This window comes from Mizuhopecten yessoensis, unplaced genomic scaffold (genome assembly GCF_002113885.1).
Source record: "Mizuhopecten yessoensis strain PY_sf001 unplaced genomic scaffold, ASM211388v2 scaffold2711.2, whole genome shotgun sequence".
NCBI lineage: Eukaryota > Metazoa > Mollusca > Bivalvia > Pectinida > Pectinidae > Mizuhopecten > Mizuhopecten yessoensis.
The window spans coordinates 71,758-88,700 of NW_018485984.1; the positions used below are offsets into that span (position 1 = coordinate 71,758).

General features: G+C 34.4%; 2 protein-coding genes across 2 annotated transcripts; both read right to left on the reverse strand.

Annotated features, from left to right (window-relative positions):
* Positions 1 to 1,272: 1,272 nt before the first annotated feature.
* LOC110445074 (rho-related protein racA-like) lies at positions 1,273 to 6,475 on the reverse strand. The gene is made up of 9 exons (XM_021489460.1): positions 6,393 to 6,475; positions 5,856 to 5,990; positions 4,645 to 4,753; positions 4,253 to 4,440; positions 3,852 to 4,044; positions 3,363 to 3,602; positions 2,521 to 2,624; positions 2,044 to 2,283; positions 1,273 to 1,611 (listed from the first exon to the last, which is right to left on the reverse strand). The coding sequence occupies exons 2-9, from the start codon at positions 5,940 to 5,942 to the stop codon at positions 1,387 to 1,389; spliced, it is 1,386 nt and encodes a 461-aa protein (XP_021345135.1). The 5' UTR covers positions 5,943 to 5,990; positions 6,393 to 6,475; the 3' UTR covers positions 1,273 to 1,386.
* A 4,549-nt stretch (positions 6,476 to 11,024) lies between these two features.
* LOC110445082 (rho-related protein racA-like) lies at positions 11,025 to 15,768 on the reverse strand. Its single transcript, XM_021489471.1, has 9 exons — positions 15,585 to 15,768; positions 15,012 to 15,314; positions 14,106 to 14,208; positions 13,591 to 13,781; positions 12,991 to 13,198; positions 12,463 to 12,702; positions 12,082 to 12,185; positions 11,515 to 11,754; positions 11,025 to 11,249 (listed from the first exon to the last, which is right to left on the reverse strand). The coding sequence occupies exons 1-9, from the start codon at positions 15,765 to 15,767 to the stop codon at positions 11,037 to 11,039; spliced, it is 1,785 nt and encodes a 594-aa protein (XP_021345146.1). The 5' UTR covers position 15,768; the 3' UTR covers positions 11,025 to 11,036.
* Positions 15,769 to 16,943: the final 1,175 nt, after the last annotated feature.

Here is a 16,943-nt window from a genome sequence, read left to right on the forward strand (position 1 = left end):
TAGTAGTAGTTGTAGTAGTAGTAGTAGTAGTAGTAGTAGTAGTAGTGGTGGTAGTAGTAGTAGTAGTTGTAGTAGTAGTAGTAGTAGTAGTGGTAGTAGTAGTAGTAGTAGTAGTAGTAGTAGTAGTAGTTGTAATAGTAGTAGTAGTAGTAGTAGTAGTAGTAGTAGTAGTAGTAGTAGTAGTTGTAGTAGTTGTAGTAGTAGTAGGAGTTGTAGTAGTAGTAGTAGTTATAGTAGTAGTAGTTGTAGTTGTAGTAGTAGTAGGAGTTGTAGTAGTAGTAGTAGTTATAGTAGTAGTAGTTGTAGTTGTAGTAGTAGTAGTAGTTGTAGTAGTAGTAGTAGTTGTAGTAGTAGTAGTTGTAGTTGTAGTAGTAGTAGTAGTTGTAGTTGTAGTAGTAGTAGTAGTTGTAGTAGTTGTAGTAGTAGTAGTAGTAGTAGTAGTAGTAGTAGTAGTAGTAGTAGTATAGTACTACTAAGTAGTAGTAGTTGTAGTAGTAGCAGCCGTAGCAGACGTAGTAGAAGTAGTGTAGGTGGTAGTGGTAGTATATAAATATCACATGTGATTTTTATTTTATTATACCGAGTGTCATGTAGTAGTAGTAGTAGTAGTAGTTGTAGTAGTAGTATAGTAGTAGTAGTAGTAGTAGTAGTAGTAGTAGTAGTAGTTGTAGTTGTAGTAGTAGTAGTAGTAGNATGCGCCGAATGTATGCGCACCTGGTTCATCCCAGTGAAAACTTTTCTAAAACGTTTGTCGACCTTTAAAAATGGTGAAGTGGTGAAACACCTAANGGCGTTATTGAAATATCGAAGAAAAAACTTTCATAATATGTCTTAGTAGCGATACCAAAGCAAGATCAGCAGCAACAGCAGTAGTGCTGGTAGTAGTAGTTGTTGTTGTAGTAGTAGTAGTAGTAGTAGTAGTAGTAGTATAGTAGTAGTAGTAGTAGTAGTTGTAGTAGTAGTAGTAGTAGTAGTAGGTAGTAGTAGTAGTAGTAGTAGTAGTAGTAGTAGGAGTAGTAGTAGTTGTAGTAGTAGTAGTAGTAGTAGTAGAGTAGTAGTTGTAGTAGCAGTAGTAGTAGTAGTAGAGTAGTAGTTGTAGTAGTAGTAGTAGTTATAGTAGTAGTAGTAGTAGTAGTAGTAGTGGTAGTGGTAGTAGTAGTAGTAGTAGTAGTAGTAGTAGTAGTAGTAGTAGTAGTAGTAGAGTAGTAGTTGTAGTAGTAGTAGTAGAAGAAGTAGTAGTAGACGTAGTAGAAGTAGTGAGGGTGGTAGTGGTAGTAGAAGTAGTAGTAGACGTAGTAGAAGTAGTAGAAGCCTGTATCGCTGTTTAAAACCCAGAACAGGTAAAATAAGTACACTTATTGCAAATAAGACACAAATAAAACCAATTTATATGATGGAACATTTGAATGAACATTTGTCTCCCTTTGACTTCCACCTTTTCTCGTACTCTTCCACTTCATGGTGGTACGACACTGGTGGCCACTGATTCTCCTCAATATGTATTTTGTTTTTTCCCTTCAGTGACGAGAATTCCTTCCTTTTTTGAAATGACGTGTAGTGTGTGGCGATGAAATGAAGACACCACGTGGACAATTGTTCTGCATTGTAATTCTGTAAACAGTCACGAAAAAGCTTCATTAAGTTTTTATCAAAATTCGACTTATTAAAGATAATGAATCACATGTGGTCTTTCATTTTGTATGCAGAATAGTTTTCCATTGCATGTGAAATCGGCATTGTTCATGTCTTTATGCAATTATATACATTTTACTGATTGAAAATTAATTGCATTTGTGGAGCCCATACTTATTGTTCAATGGCGACATGTTAAAATTCATGACGTCTTAACCCAATCATGACGTCACAAGTGAACCAAGTGTTTTGGAGGGAAAATATTGCATTATTCACTGAGTTATGCGATTAGAACTGACAACGATAGACAGTTTGTGACAATCCCAATGCCACAATGTCAAATATACTTCTCCCATGTTAAAATCATATTATGCTACACATACTCTTTTTTCCCGTTGAAAATTTATTTACCTGTGACGTGTGTAAAAGTCCGATGACGTCAATTTCTGCTTTCTCTATGTTCTTTGCCACACTCTTGTCTATTTCTTTGCCTATATACAATTCACACAAATTCATGAGACGTTTTTGTCCGTATTTATCTGCGAGAACAAGCAGTTCCATCACCTCGATCTCTTCAATAGGTGAATGGTCGGTGTAGAGGTATTCCAATAGAGCCAGGAAACACTCCGCCGAAGTGTCCGGAATATTCACCTGTTAAGAATGGGACTAGATTAACGTTATTTGAAACCATTATTATACATAACCTGCATTCACAGCCAAATGTAATAGATATCCAGAGTCGTCTTTCCTTACACTCAGGGTGAGAATAACGAACGACAACTCTGGGTAGAGATTGAGCCAAATGTGGTTATGGATGATTGCAATCCAATTAAATACAAACAGATAGCAGCATGACGTCATTACCTACCTTAGTCACGTCATACCCACCTCAGATATGGTTGTTTGACCTTCTACGAAGTGACCTCGGAACATGGCCGACATGATTTCACACCTTGCACTCAAGACACATTTATGAGCGTAAATCTTTCTTCCTGGAATAATTATATATTCAATTCATTGAAACAGTTTGTAATTTTAGATATGTTTATTCATTCTTTGTAGACAATTTTTTTAAATGTTTTGAGTACGACCATACTTTTTTTGACGTACAGGTTGAAATGACTCGCGTACAAAAAAGTGTAACTAATTATTTAGACTCCACAATCTTGAGATGTGCTAGTGAGGGACAAATGAAGCCTGAATATGTGGACGCAATGTACTACAACATGCAGATACCCGCTGCTTTTGTTGAATTACTGTCATTGACAAAACAATTTCAGCAAAGGTTTTTGAGAGACCATTGGCATTGGTGATTTAAATCCACACTATATAAGCTATATATATACTAATTAAATAACGTAAATTCATAACTGTTGATGAGATGAAGTATTATCAAATATCCATGTTAGCAAGTCAAATTCATTAAAGAGCATATATGAGTTAATATCGAGAACAAAAATCACATGTAAATATAATATATATATATGACTGTAAACATAAATGAATGGGTTGAATTAGGAAATTACCAAATCATCACACAAGGGTTCTTTTGATTTCAACTATACAAAGCGATGTGACAGTACATATTTCCTATACTTACCAGATACGTCTTCAATCAGTTTTGAGTGTGATAGTGTATAACTTGTTAGTATATACTCTCTACCGTTATGTATCAGTTATACAGGTATGGAGCTGGAGGTTTGAATACCGTTTAAGTCACCAAAGCCTACCTTCCACATTGAACGCTACATCAGCCATCTCAGGGTTATTGAAATAGAGTTCCTTCATCGTCTGTTTTGTCTCGTTATTGAAGTAAGTTCCTATACTTGGATTTAGAAATTCTTCTTCGGAAAGGCAATTTTGACACATTTCTGTAAGTTCTGGTATAGCGAATATGTCGGCTACCCTCATGACGTCAGCGAGTTCATCCTGGTCAATCGTGTCGTGGTCTTTGGTCAGTTTTGGTACTCCTGGCGAAGCAATACATATTAGTAAAAAATGTTTTGTTCTGATTTGGTATTCGGAATTGATTTGACAATATTATATTATTTGTCGAATAGTAATATTTTGATAACTCGAGATCCAAAAAACAAACATTCACGTTTTATTTACTAGCCAACAATCCCTGTTGGTTTTTGCCGTATACATTTGTAATATGGTACAGTTTTAAATGAAGGATTACAAACAATAACTATGATATACATATGAATAATACATACCAGCATAGAGAAATTGCAGGACTCTGACAAATGTTCTTGGCTCGATATCGGCGCTGAGTTCTACCATTGTGTGACAATGACCCACGATCTCTTCCGTACCATTTTCCTTATCATAAACAGCTACAATCCCCTGAACAAGTTCTGGGTTGAGATCCTGCACGGCGAAGTTACTCAATGACTCTGGCGTTTTCATCTGAAGAGTTGAGAATTATTACAATACCGTTACGATATTTGGGATCATGTTCATGGATACACACGCATGGGTGGCTGAAGTCCTTTTTAAATCTTCTCAGAAAAATCGCAGTTAGGGAATAAATGGGAATATAATCTGTGAAATAAACATGGTATGTCGACGAAATAGTTCAGAGGTGGAAATATTCCAGTTATTATGGTCAAGTTACCTTATGTGACATCTTTCCAAAAACCGTTCTGAAATATTTGCAGGCTGAACACAGAACTATTTTATGTGCGTCCAGGTTGTGTTGGCCATTCAATACGAATGTCACATCAGCATGTACAGGGTTTTCGTGCATCAACATCCAATCATCTGCAAAGCTTGATGGTTCAACTTCAATAAATGGGGTCTTGACTGTCAACGAAAACCAATAGAAATATAACAAAGGTATTTGTAAGAAAGGATTTATCCAAGAATTTAAATGACTTGTCCATGACTTTGAATAACGCATTCATTTACTAAAACATCGCCTTCATGGATTTAAATGAATAATTTACCAGTTCAAATGATTGCTCCATTGATTAATTAATTGATGATAAATGGCTAATATTAACTTACCGGAAGGGGGCATCAATGGTGGAAAAGGAATTTGTTTTTTCCTACAGCAAGATGACCGGATTTTAAGCATTTCCGTTTTCTTTGATGCTGAGATCAGCGCTTCACGGATCTAAAACAGGATGTTATGTGGTCTTTGTAGGGAGAATACCCACATATTAGCATTAAACATCTACATTAATATAGTATCTAACAATTCAAGTTGATATAGGGTCAAAACTTTATTCTGAACGACGGGAAATGACTTGCACGATTCATGAGCTACCGCAGAGACGCTTTTATTGAATTGTATTAAATATTTACCAACGTTCATCGTTCTATTGCTGGAACCATCCAAATTAAATCCTCTTAAAATGAACATCGCTGTACGTGAGAATAACTGTTTTGAAAATAATATAGTCTACCTCGTTTAAAAATATAATTTTTAATTGCTCTAGGAAAACAGGAAAAAATAACTATTTTATTTTGCCAAATAATAGCATACAAGTATGGTAGGGGAAATAACTCCCACGGGAATAGTTGATGGAGGAGGGAATTCGGAAAAAAGAAGAAGTTCCGTAAAAATAGCAAGCATTAATGCTACTATATACAGTTTTATATATTGATCAAGCATGCCATTACATGTAAGATAACAGTACATATTTATTTGTTTCTAATACATTATCTAAATCAGGTACATCTTGTTATTGTAATTAATGTTTAAATCACCCATCATTAGCATAGCCTACCAAAGTGTTATAAGTCACGTGAATGTTGCACTGTATTTGTATTTAGACTGATAGTGGCATTGCATAGCACTATGTAACACAAAAGGAGCTGATCGCCCTTTCATAGATATTTAAAATTAGTTCATAGTTCAATTCTTTTTTATTTGCTTAACGACGAATGAAATGATTTATGTCCCTTTTGCAGTTATTTGTCGGAATAAATATTTGCAAAATATAAGAAATGCGCAGTAAATTAATTATAAGATCGGTCCATACGTATTTGAACTCTCCTGCAATTACTTTTATGAAATTAAATGATTTATTTTAAAACAATATGAAAATTGATCTCATTCCTTCCAAAGTCAGGAGGGGCAAATTTCAAGGAAACCTGTTTCAGTATATATGTTGAGGACACTTGATAATAACAAAGCGAAACAGTTATACGATAAATATATTATCTGCAGCACTACAAGGNCTCTGCAGCACTACAGGGAGAACCAAACCTACCGCTGTGTCAAACCCATCCTTTACACCCTGTTGGGTAAGCGCACTGGTTTCTATGTAAGGCAATCCTAGATCACTGGCGAACTGCATGTGACCCTTCCTCGTACGTCACAAGATCAGAACATTTATGTCGTAAATCTATAAATTTAGCAACGATTACTCCAAAAATTGTTTTATAACAACTTTTAAAAACGTATTAACTCACAATATTTACTAAATAATTACGAGAATTTTCCTTATTTTACGTTAATATAACACATATTTAAGGTTTCTGATGGCAAATAATACATACAAAGTAGTCATGGTAGTTTCACAAGTAGTAATAACTTTAAATGTCATAATAAGTAGGTACCTCTAGCAAATTAATCTATTCTAACAATATATATATAAAGAAGACAATAATTGATCAGCATGGTGCAAATAATCGATATTAACTTCATATATCAGAATCATACAAAGTCATTTCGACAAAACAGAAGTTATGTCAAAGCGTGGACTAAACAGTGATGAAAGCTGTAAGGTGAAAACAAATTTGTTTACCTATTTGACAGGCAACGAGAACGATTGGCTTATTAGGACAAAATCGCCGAATTTCTGGAATCCATTTTACTGTCACATTTGCCAGAGATTCCCGGTTTTCTATAGAAAAACACACGAGGAATACGTCCGTCATTGGATATATGTAGGATAACGGTCGTAGACGCTCATATTCTTCAGTCTGAAAAAATTACAATTAAAACAAGTAAGAGAGACAAGATGAAATCGAAAATCAAAAATCAATTGATTGAGATAGTGGTATTTCATTACTGATTGGCTTCAGTCTCAGTTTGTTGTGGTTAAAATGAAGGAAGTTGGTATATTAAATACCTTATAGTCCCTTCTCATCTCAGCATGCATGGATTGCCAATTAAACTTTCACAATTAAATACTTTTAACAGATCTATCCTATCAAGTAGAACATTACATATACCGCACTTAAAGATAATAATACACTAAACACATATTATAAAAAAAAATGGAGCTAATCACACGTATACGGGCCAAAACTGTCGGACGCTTATTAGTAATTTCAAAATCATCTACGGCCATCGTTAATGTGAACATTTTCAGCTTTCATACATCAAACTTGATTTGACGATTAAAATGAAGAAAAAGTGTTCAGCTTACAAAAAATCCCCGTGTGTCAAACAAGTCCACATTGACTGATACTCCGCCCACCATAACAGGTGCGCTGTAGTTGTCAAAGATCGTTGGTATGTATATACCGGGATACTTATGTGTTGTATAGGCGATGAGCAGACAAGTCTTCCCTGTGGCGTGATCTCCCACCGTGACTAGCTTTATGTTCGGCATGGTACCTGTTTGATAACATATAAATAGACAAACATGAAATAGTAAACAGCAATCGAGGACCAACAAGTGTATTAGAAAGTGTGATAGATATAGTGAATCCCCAATAATCAAGCTGCTGTTGTTTCCATCAAAATTACAGAGGCAAGACAGATATCCTTGTCCCAGAGACGTATATAGTGGCTTTATGTGTCTCTGCCTGTCCTAATGGTCAGTGTATATATGCTCACTGTGTAAGAAACATAACACGCATATACACCGACCTTATAGCTATGGTGTCCTTTGTTATACATCTCTATCTACGATCAAAAGTGACCCTAATGGAAAACAGGTGGACATTTTCGATAAGAACATGTATCTTAAACCACTGGATTAATAATGGGACAAGTGTTCAAAACCGTGCTTTTGATATTGTTATATACTCAGAGGATAATCAATAAAACGCATATTTATAACACACCTGGCTTGTGCAAGTGTACGTATGACAACATATGATGCATACATTATCATCTACAGTGTTCACATCTTCAGGAATGGCTCAGGAAGACTTACCTGCCTTCCGTCCGATTTCCTACCCCATGAACTTCTCCGATGTTTAGGCAAATGTACACAGGGATACTTCTAGTACTAATATTATTGCTACGTTATCGTTAGCTATGATATTTCCTGTACGACTCGAGAGTTAAAATCTAAATATATCCCAGGCAGCTTCTTCTATATTTATTAACCAATCATATCGTTGCAGTAATGATACCGACATTAGTCATGCCCTGTAACAATTGACGACTATGCATAACCTATGAAAAAATACAGGAGCACAATACAGCAAAATACTTTTATACGGAGCAACGAAAAGTCAACAAACATCAGCAAACGTGATGATTCTTAGAAAAGTCAACAAACATCAGCAAAAGTGATGATTCTTTCATCTTTCAAAAGATAGCTTACATTTAGTTGGATTGGATTGTTTTGAAAGTTAACAATGTCTTGAATTCCGAAGGACAGAAGCCTATTTGAAATAGCCCTGGTCAGTCAAAACGCAACGTTTTCATTTGTAACCAAAATGATAAAATTACTGTGTAATGTGATGGGATATAAGTATAATGCATAAAGCTTCAAAAGTAAAGTAAGCTTTTCTGTTGTATGATTATTGTTATAAAAATATTTATTAATGCCATTTCCGGGAACTTAAAATGATCTTTTTCTTAAAGCATTTATTAGTAGTAGATTTAAAGTATTATGTTTGCGAAGTAGTATCGATGATAAACAACACAAAACGTCCCTAAGTTCAATTAATTGCATCAAACGTCAAAAGTCGATTTCATTGACTCTAGCACATGTATTTCATGAATCCTGCAGCATATTTCCTTTGATAGATTTTAGCGTTCCAAGCACATACAATGTAATCACCGATGCAACAGTAAAAACTCAGGCGACGCTAACGTTTGGGAAGCACAGATTAAAACATATTAGGTGATTTACCTCTATATGGACTTCAGTAATATACAGATATCAAACGTGTTATGGTAGTATTTACTCATGACCCAGCATCAATGAAATGTAGATTTTCCTCTATGGATGCTGCACCATGAACAAAATCTGTGCTTATATTCATTGGAATTTTAAGTGAAATTGACCATAGATGTAAAAAAACATTTCTGAAAAGAAACATGTACCTTGCGTAACCTTCTTTGGTCATTTTCGGGGGGTTGATGAAAAGATATTTTTTTCGGTAGTTTTTCTTATAAAAATATTAAATAGTTTTTAAAATTAATGAAAAGAAGTTTTATTTGAAAGGTCAAGCATAAAAAATAATAATAATAATAATAATAAAAAATAAAGTCAATAATGTTGTATAAAGAAAAAAACAAATATTGTTGTTTTTAAATGATAACGCAATACTTCATTATTTCTTTGTTGCTTTACTATAATTACGCATTTCCGCATTATTTCTAACGCTAGAATAACGTCAAACAGATTTGTCTAGGGAAATGTAAATGTTGTGGGCTTCCTACAAATTGAAAAGAATAATATGCAAAGAAAATATCAGTTAAACATGTTGACTTCTCTACTTTCTGTACAATCACAATCCTTTCTTATTTACACCTCCATTAAGGCAATATTAACCACCTCATATATGACAAAATGAAAAATTTAATTTTACTTTCGTTTGCGTTCGTTCGGCATTAGTATAACATCAGTCGTTTCTTTTGATGTTTTTTCTACGATCGAAATTGAAAGCAATGACATTCAGAGCCTGTTCTGGTGTTCTGGACAAGTGTATTTTTCGTTGAGAAAATTAAGATAGTCAAGGTCTTCTATAGAAAGAATGAATTATAAGCAGACGAATGATTACGGTCGTAAAACCTATTAACTAATATGTTAACAATAATCAGTTTAAAACCACGACGTAACGACAGTTGCTTTTATGTGAAGCACGGCAAAACGTTTGTGGCGAGTTACTTTTACACAAAACAAATAAGACTATTCGGGATAGTTACCTTTATGAAAGAACATGTAAGACTTTTGTTGGATAGTTAGATTAATGTTAAGCTCGTCAGACTATTGGTGGGAAGTTATATTTATGTAAAGCTCGTCAGACTATTGGTGGGTAGTTATATTTATGTAAAGCTCGTCAGACTATTGGTGGGAAGTTATATTTATGTAAAGGTCGTCAGACTATTGGTGGTTAGTCATATTTATGGAAAAACGCGTTAGACCATTGTTTGATACTTTGTTTTATTCAAAACAGTCAGACAATTGGTGAAGACTTATGCAAACGTAGAACATTGCAAAACTTTGGAGGATAGTTACATTTATTAAAAACGCGTCAGACCATTGATTTTGGGTTCACTTTTATATTGTCCGCACACGAGGCATTGGATTCATTTATGGAAAACGCGTCAAACCGTCGATGAATAGTTCCTTTTATGTATAACACCTTACACTTTGGGTAGGTCAAGTCGTTGGGTTAAGTATATCCAAATAACCAAAACATAGTAACACGTGTATTTAAAAGAGTTTTATTAGTATGTTTTAATACATTTTAGCGAAGCATGTTTAAAATAGTTAAACACGTTTGCCTTTGTAAACTTTTATATCGATTCGTTCTATAATTCAGTATTTTTTCTTTCCATTTAGAACAACAAACACACTTTTATAGATAGCGATATCGCATTTTATATGCATAACAATGATGACCATGATAGCTGATGATATACTATTAATCACTCAATGTTTCATTCATTTATTCATCCCATTATACGTGTATCAATTCTACATCATTCATTTCATCCGTACATTCATCCGTTTATTCATTCATTCATTCAATCAATCAATATTCAGTCATTCATACATTTTATTTTCCACTTATTTTTCATTCATTCTTTATTTATTTATGTATTAAACTTTTTTTTTTTTCATTGCGTTTTAATACTTTAATTCACTATAGCTTGCATACTTACATAGACGATAAAAACACATTTTGACATTCATGAACATCGATAATATTGTATACTAGTAATGCAAGTAATACCAAACTAAAGTAATTTTGTCGCAATGTTCCTTCCTCTTCAGGTCGATTGGATTATTGGCAAACAAGTGTTTTCTTGTTACAACAACAATATGTGATATCAATATTCAATGAGTATTTATAACAAAAACTTTGTAAACCCATTGTTTTTCACAACCATTCGTTCGTACACTTCACAGGTAGATACACGCTTACATGATTGAACATTTGTCTCCCTTTGGATTCCATTTTTGCTCGTACTCCTCCACCTCACGGAGGTACGATACTGGAGGCCACTGANTACTTCACAGGTAGATACACGCTTACATGATTGAACATTTGTCTCCCTTTGGATTCCATTTTTTCTCGTACTCCTCCACCTCACGGAGGTACGATACTGGAGGCCACTGATTCTCCTCAATATATGTTTTGTTATCTCCCTTTAATAACGAGAATTCTGCCCGGTTTTGGAACGCCGTGTAGTTTGTGGAGATGAAATGCAAACACCAACAGGACAGCTGTTCTGCGTTGTAATTCTGCAATATAAAACAACATTTAATTACACATTTATCAATATCTACACATTATATTTGAACTGATTCATAGAACAAATATAAGAATATCGATATTCATAATTTAGTCTTAATTTGTAAGGATTTTCTATTCCATGCATAGAATAGCAATGGAAAACTAAGTGTTTGAAAGGCTTATTTCACCATACATGGTGTACAAGACCCAATTGTTCCTTTGCAAAAATGGGTTTGGTCATGCTAACATGGAAATACAAATAAATATTCTTACCTGTGACGTGTGCAAAAGTCCGATGACGTCGATATCTGCTTTCTCTATATTTTTTGTCACACTCTTGTCGACTTCCTTTGTAACATATAGTTCACACAGATTGATCAGTCGTTTTTGTCCATACTCATCTGAGAGAACAACGAGTCCCACCACATCGATCTCTTCAATGGGTGAATGGTCGGTGTAGAGGTATTCCAACAGAGCCAAGAAACACTCCGCGGAGGTAGCCGGAATATCCACCTGTGGTATCAAACGAATAAAACCTTACTCCACTTGGAGAATGAAAGTAATATACGCACACACACACACACACGATATTTCATCTTAAACATTCGCTAATAGATACAGTATGCCAAAAATGAATTTCATTGCATCATGGAGCTGTTTCGTCCTTTTAGGACTGATCGGAGATGCAAGGGGCGTTGTGAATATAATAGACCTTCAGGTAATGAGAGGAGTTCTAGTAACATCATCATACCTTGTATGCACATGTGTTACTACAGATAATCAAAAGAAGATTGCATTTCAGCCATAAGAATTTACTTACTATTGGAATTTTAAACCTACCTCAGATAACGTTGCCTGGCCTTCTACGAAATGACCTCCAAACATGGCGGCCATAACTTTACATCTTGCACTCAGAACAACTTTATGGGCGTATATTGTTCTACCTGAAATAGATAGATTGAATAAGTTTATTTAAATGCAATGCAATGCAATAATGGTACATGTAAAAATAACCAAGATGATAACTTAGATGACATCGCAGCAACATAACATTTCATATACTTTGTACTGAATTATGTATTTTGTATTTAAACGACATAGGAGGGTCAAAACCAACTACCTTTAATATGAAATGAGCTATGATAGTATTTCTGTGTGTTGATCATTGTTGTACAATAGCTTTCTCGTTACGTTGTATCGTTTGTAGTCAGCAATCCTTACCTTCCACTCTGAACGCAACGTCAGCCATCTCGGGATTGTTGAAGTATAGTTCCTTCATCTTTTGTCCTGTCTCATCATTCAGGAATGTACCTATACTTGGATTTAGGAATTCCTGTTCGCTGAGACAATTTTGACAAATTTCTGTCAGTCTCGGCAATTTGAAAATGTCCGCTACCCTCATGACGTCAGCGAGTTCGTCCTGGTCTATCTCGTCCTCATCATTGGTCAATCTAGGTACACCTAGGAAAACAAGTAATATAGGCGTGTAATTCACCCACTACTCTACTGATTCTTTAAAAGTAGATTATATACATTGCACCGCCAACAGTTAAGTTTTTGTCAGGCCCAATTGAATATGTAGATGCTACAGATATACAGACAAAGCCGTATTTTGTTGTTTAATGTGTGTCATGGAGGACATGATGGTGTGTATTTTATTGGGTATTTATCCATCTTTCCCGTCGGGATTTAAGATCAAATTTTCTCGTATTTGTATTTATTTTGCAAATAGATCAGAATGCTTCATACCAGAATAGAGAAATTCCAGGACCCTGACAAATGTCTTTGGTTTGATATCGGCACTCAGCTCCACCATTGTATGATGATGGTTTTGACCCTTATTATCCTCTGTACTAGTGTCCTTGTCATAAACCGCTGCTATTCCTTGGACAAGTCCGGCATTGAGATCTTCAAGAGTGAAGTTACTTAAGGCCTCGATCTGCTTCAGCTGAGCGCTCTACAAATATATGTTTTAGAATGTGATGTTCTAGTTGGTTCCAAACAAACATAGTTTGTTTCAATGTAGTCCATTTATACTATTTACATATAATTTGCACGTGCATTATCTAGGTCAAAAAGGACAATTATTGATATAACCATTCTTTGATATGTCACTGAGGTTTGTGTACGGGATAATAGTTTTTAATGTTGAGAATCAATCAACTTTAACGACATTATTCGCTTAAAAAGGGCATGCAAAGCACTCACGACTTTCGTGATCATCTTCATAACAAACATGAATTGATGCCGTATGAAAACCTGTTGTATGATAATATGACTGAAGACCTTTTATTACGCAATGTAATGTTAGAGGCTGTTTTTGTGATTAAAAATCGAATTGTATATTACCTTATTTGAAGACATCATCCCGAAGACTCGTCTGAAGTATTTGGAGGCTGAACAAAGAACTATTTTATGTCCGTCCAGGTTGTGTTGTCCACTCAGTACGAATGTCACATCGGCATGCACAGGACTTTCGTGCATCGCCATCCAATCCTCAGCAAATCTTGATGTTTCAATTTCAATCCAAGGGGCCTTGCCTATATAAATAAATATCAATAATGTAATAAATACAAATATGTCTTGACTGTAAACTAATACAAAAACAATACTTCCAAATTGACATAAACCTATGATAAAGACACTTTTCACGAGGATCTATCTTTCCCGTTATTTGCAGTAAATATTCGAAATATTAATAAAAACGCATGCATAAAAACAAAATGTGTATAACTGTGCCTGCCATTGTCTTAGTCTACGTTCTGGATAGTAACTTTTAACTGTCCGATCTATCAATTATATTCTGTTTCGTATAAACATTTACGCATAAAAGTTATGGAGATTTCAGTCCTGTGTAGACTTACCGGCGGGAGGCATATCTGGTGGAAGGGGAACTCGTTTTTTACCACCGAAGGAAAATCCAAATTTTTTCGTTTTCTTTTTTGTTGTACACAACGCCTCCCGGATCTACAACACAATATTATATCATTAAAGTCGGTGTTTGTTTTGTATACGATTTCCACAGGTACATAACCAAATTCGTTTTAATATCATTTAATATAGCAACAATATAAATGGTTTTAGTCATTAGATATTTATTAGAAACACATTGATAGGCACTTTACAAAAGTATTAACTAAAAATGTATTGCAATTGCAGTAACGAACTATTTTCATAATATTAAGGCTTTAATGCCTTGATTGCACATGATATGATCAACAAGAATATTTTTTGAGGTGCAAATACTGTTAGACTATATTTGTCAATGACAAAAGATAATATAGAGATTACATGAATTACAGAGAAAATGTTTATTATTCTATTTATAATAATGAGTATGTCTGAACCAGGAACACATTTCATTTTTTTAAACATGTTTTTGTTTGTTTTTTAATCATTTAATCATTGATGATTTTCCAAAAGTTTCCAAAAGTATTAAAAATGATTATCTCTTCCAATATTAATTGGGTGCAAAACGCTAATTTATATTTTTCACTATACCAAGCCTGATAATATCAAGTGTATAGTCAACAGTCAATACTACATCAGTCTGTTGCCGTAGCACTATTATGATGTCACACGTTAATTGTTTTGTAATGCCTTATAATACCGTTTCACTTTTATACTATAATGATGAGAACTATTCAACCAATGATGTTTTAGAAGCTGGAAAGAAAACCATTCATAATTAAAGGTATGATAATGCTATGCAAAACGAAACGTTAAACATACTCGATTATTGAATAGTAAGTTCTATTTATCCAACCTACCGCCGTATCGAAACAATCCTTTAAACCTTCCTGCGTTAACGCACTTGTTTCTTTGTAGCGCATGCCGCAATCCTTGGCAACTTTTGCCCCCTCTTCATACGTCACCAGGTCTCGTGAACTTGTGTGGCGTAAATCTATTTTACAGGCAACCATTACGATAGGTGTGTCAGGACAATAGTGTCTGATTTCTGGTATCCATTTTGTTGGCACATTTTCGAAGGACGCACGGGATTCTATGGAAAAACACAAGAAGAAGACGTCTGTTGCTGGATAGGATAAGGGCCGTAGACGGTCATAGTCCTCCTGAAAATATAACAAAGAAATAACGTTTAAGATACAATAAAAGATTAGAAAAGTAGAGTAAGGGGGGAAAGTGACATTCGCAAAGTTGATATTGAACCCTAGTAATAAAATATATTGTAGTACACCTTTTGGAAGCGTATCTAAGTCACCTTTCATGAATGAAAATCAAACTTTGTTTTTGGTATATCCTGCTGATAGATTTATAAAAGAATGTGCAATTTTGATATATTATTTGTTGATATGTCGAAACAAAAAAAAAAATTCGCCTACCTGGCCTGCTGTATCCCAAAGAGCCAAATTTACAGGTTTTCCGTCCACCATTACGTCTGCTGCGTAGCTGTCGAACACTGTGGGTACGTATTCACTTGGGAAGGAATTTGTGGAGTATGAGATAAGCAGACAACTCTTCCCGACAGCGCCATCTCCTACCGTCACAAGCTTTAGGTTTTGCATTGTTTCTTTAATAAGAAGGAATAGAAACACATGAGAGAAAAACCAAAGTCAAATTTACAATCGATATGATTCTTTTAGATGCGTTTTCATTGATATGATCCCTATTAAATTGTCTGGTAAGATCTTTAAATCTCAAATCTTAATAAGTAGAGCGTGCCATTCAATTGCAAGATGTTATCAAATATTCATCATCAAAAATGTGACTGATACACTCAATGACACCAATTATAAAAGAAAGTCAAGAGTAATTAAGAACTTGGTATATATAGTGCTCATTATATACTAATTACATGGTGTATGTCATTATTAATTGAATGAAAACGTGCGTTAGCTTGTATCAAATTATAAATGAGAAACTCTACATGGTGAGATCTAACTGTTCTATCGCTAGATACCATTAAAGGCGATCGATATGTTGAAATTAATCTCAAATATGACCATATGTCAAGAATGGACAGATTTTTTTCCCAACATCCTTGTACTACAATCGGAAAGGTTCAGACTTGCCAACCCCGTTTTAAAAAAAAACTCTTTTTATATAATGGTAAAATTACATGACAAATAAACGAAGATAAATAAGCATAATCCCGAATTTGATAAATGAACTTGTGCAAGTCTAGGTTGATATTTACATTATTCTCTAAACAAAAGTTCGCATCTGATAAAGTGCCTTTGTTATAATGTAAGCAAAGAAGAAATCTTCTTCAAACAGACCTCTTTTACTCTAGTTCTGCTACATATACTTAAAAAACCTACGTTGCATTCAAACCTCCAGTGTACGACTGCACCATGTTGGAATCATATGAAACCTAAATACGCTGACCAATCAGATTGTCGAAAAGAATACGCTAAATTTAGAATAGATCGCTCATAGTTACTGTAATTACATAAGTCTGAAAAGACCTAATATGACAATGCATTGCATAAAATTGAACAAAACATGTAATTGTAAACATTTAATCATTTCCTCCATTGAATTAGTCATCTTATATAATATAGATACAGCGATCATAACTCATCAAATGCACTGTCTTTTACCAACGATCTAATAGTATATATGTTTAATGAATTCATATAATATTTACGTCATACCTGATAAATACATTATATATGAAACAATGTATGAAACAATGTTAACATCATAAGCTATAGTAAATCTCCATTTTCACACGTACC

What these genes read in the sequence shown, in the direction of transcription:
- LOC110445074 (XM_021489460.1), bottom strand. Translation starts at nt 5,942, where the DNA reads ATGCAGTTCGCCAGTGATCTAGGATTGCCTTACATAGAAACCAGTGCG. An exon ending in AGGATGGGTTTGACACAGCG is followed by an intron (nt 4,754 to 5,855) that starts GTAGGTTTGGTT and finishes ATCCTGTTTTAG; the next exon opens with ATCCGTGAAGCGCTGATCTC. An exon ending in ACCATTGATGCCCCCTTCCG is followed by an intron (nt 4,441 to 4,644) that starts GTAAGTTAATAT and finishes TTTCGTTGACAG; the next exon opens with TCAAGACCCCATTTATTGAA.
- LOC110445082 (XM_021489471.1), bottom strand. Translation starts at nt 15,767, where the DNA reads ATGCAAAACCTAAAGCTTGTGACGGTAGGAGATGGCGCTGTCGGGAAG. An exon ending in TTTGGGATACAGCAGGCCAG is followed by an intron (nt 15,315 to 15,584) that starts GTAGGCGAATTT and finishes TTATATTTTCAG; the next exon opens with GAGGACTATGACCGTCTACG. An exon ending in CGTTGCGTTCAGAGTGGAAG is followed by an intron (nt 12,186 to 12,462) that starts GTAAGGATTGCT and finishes TATCTATTTCAG; the next exon opens with GTAGAACAATATACGCCCAT.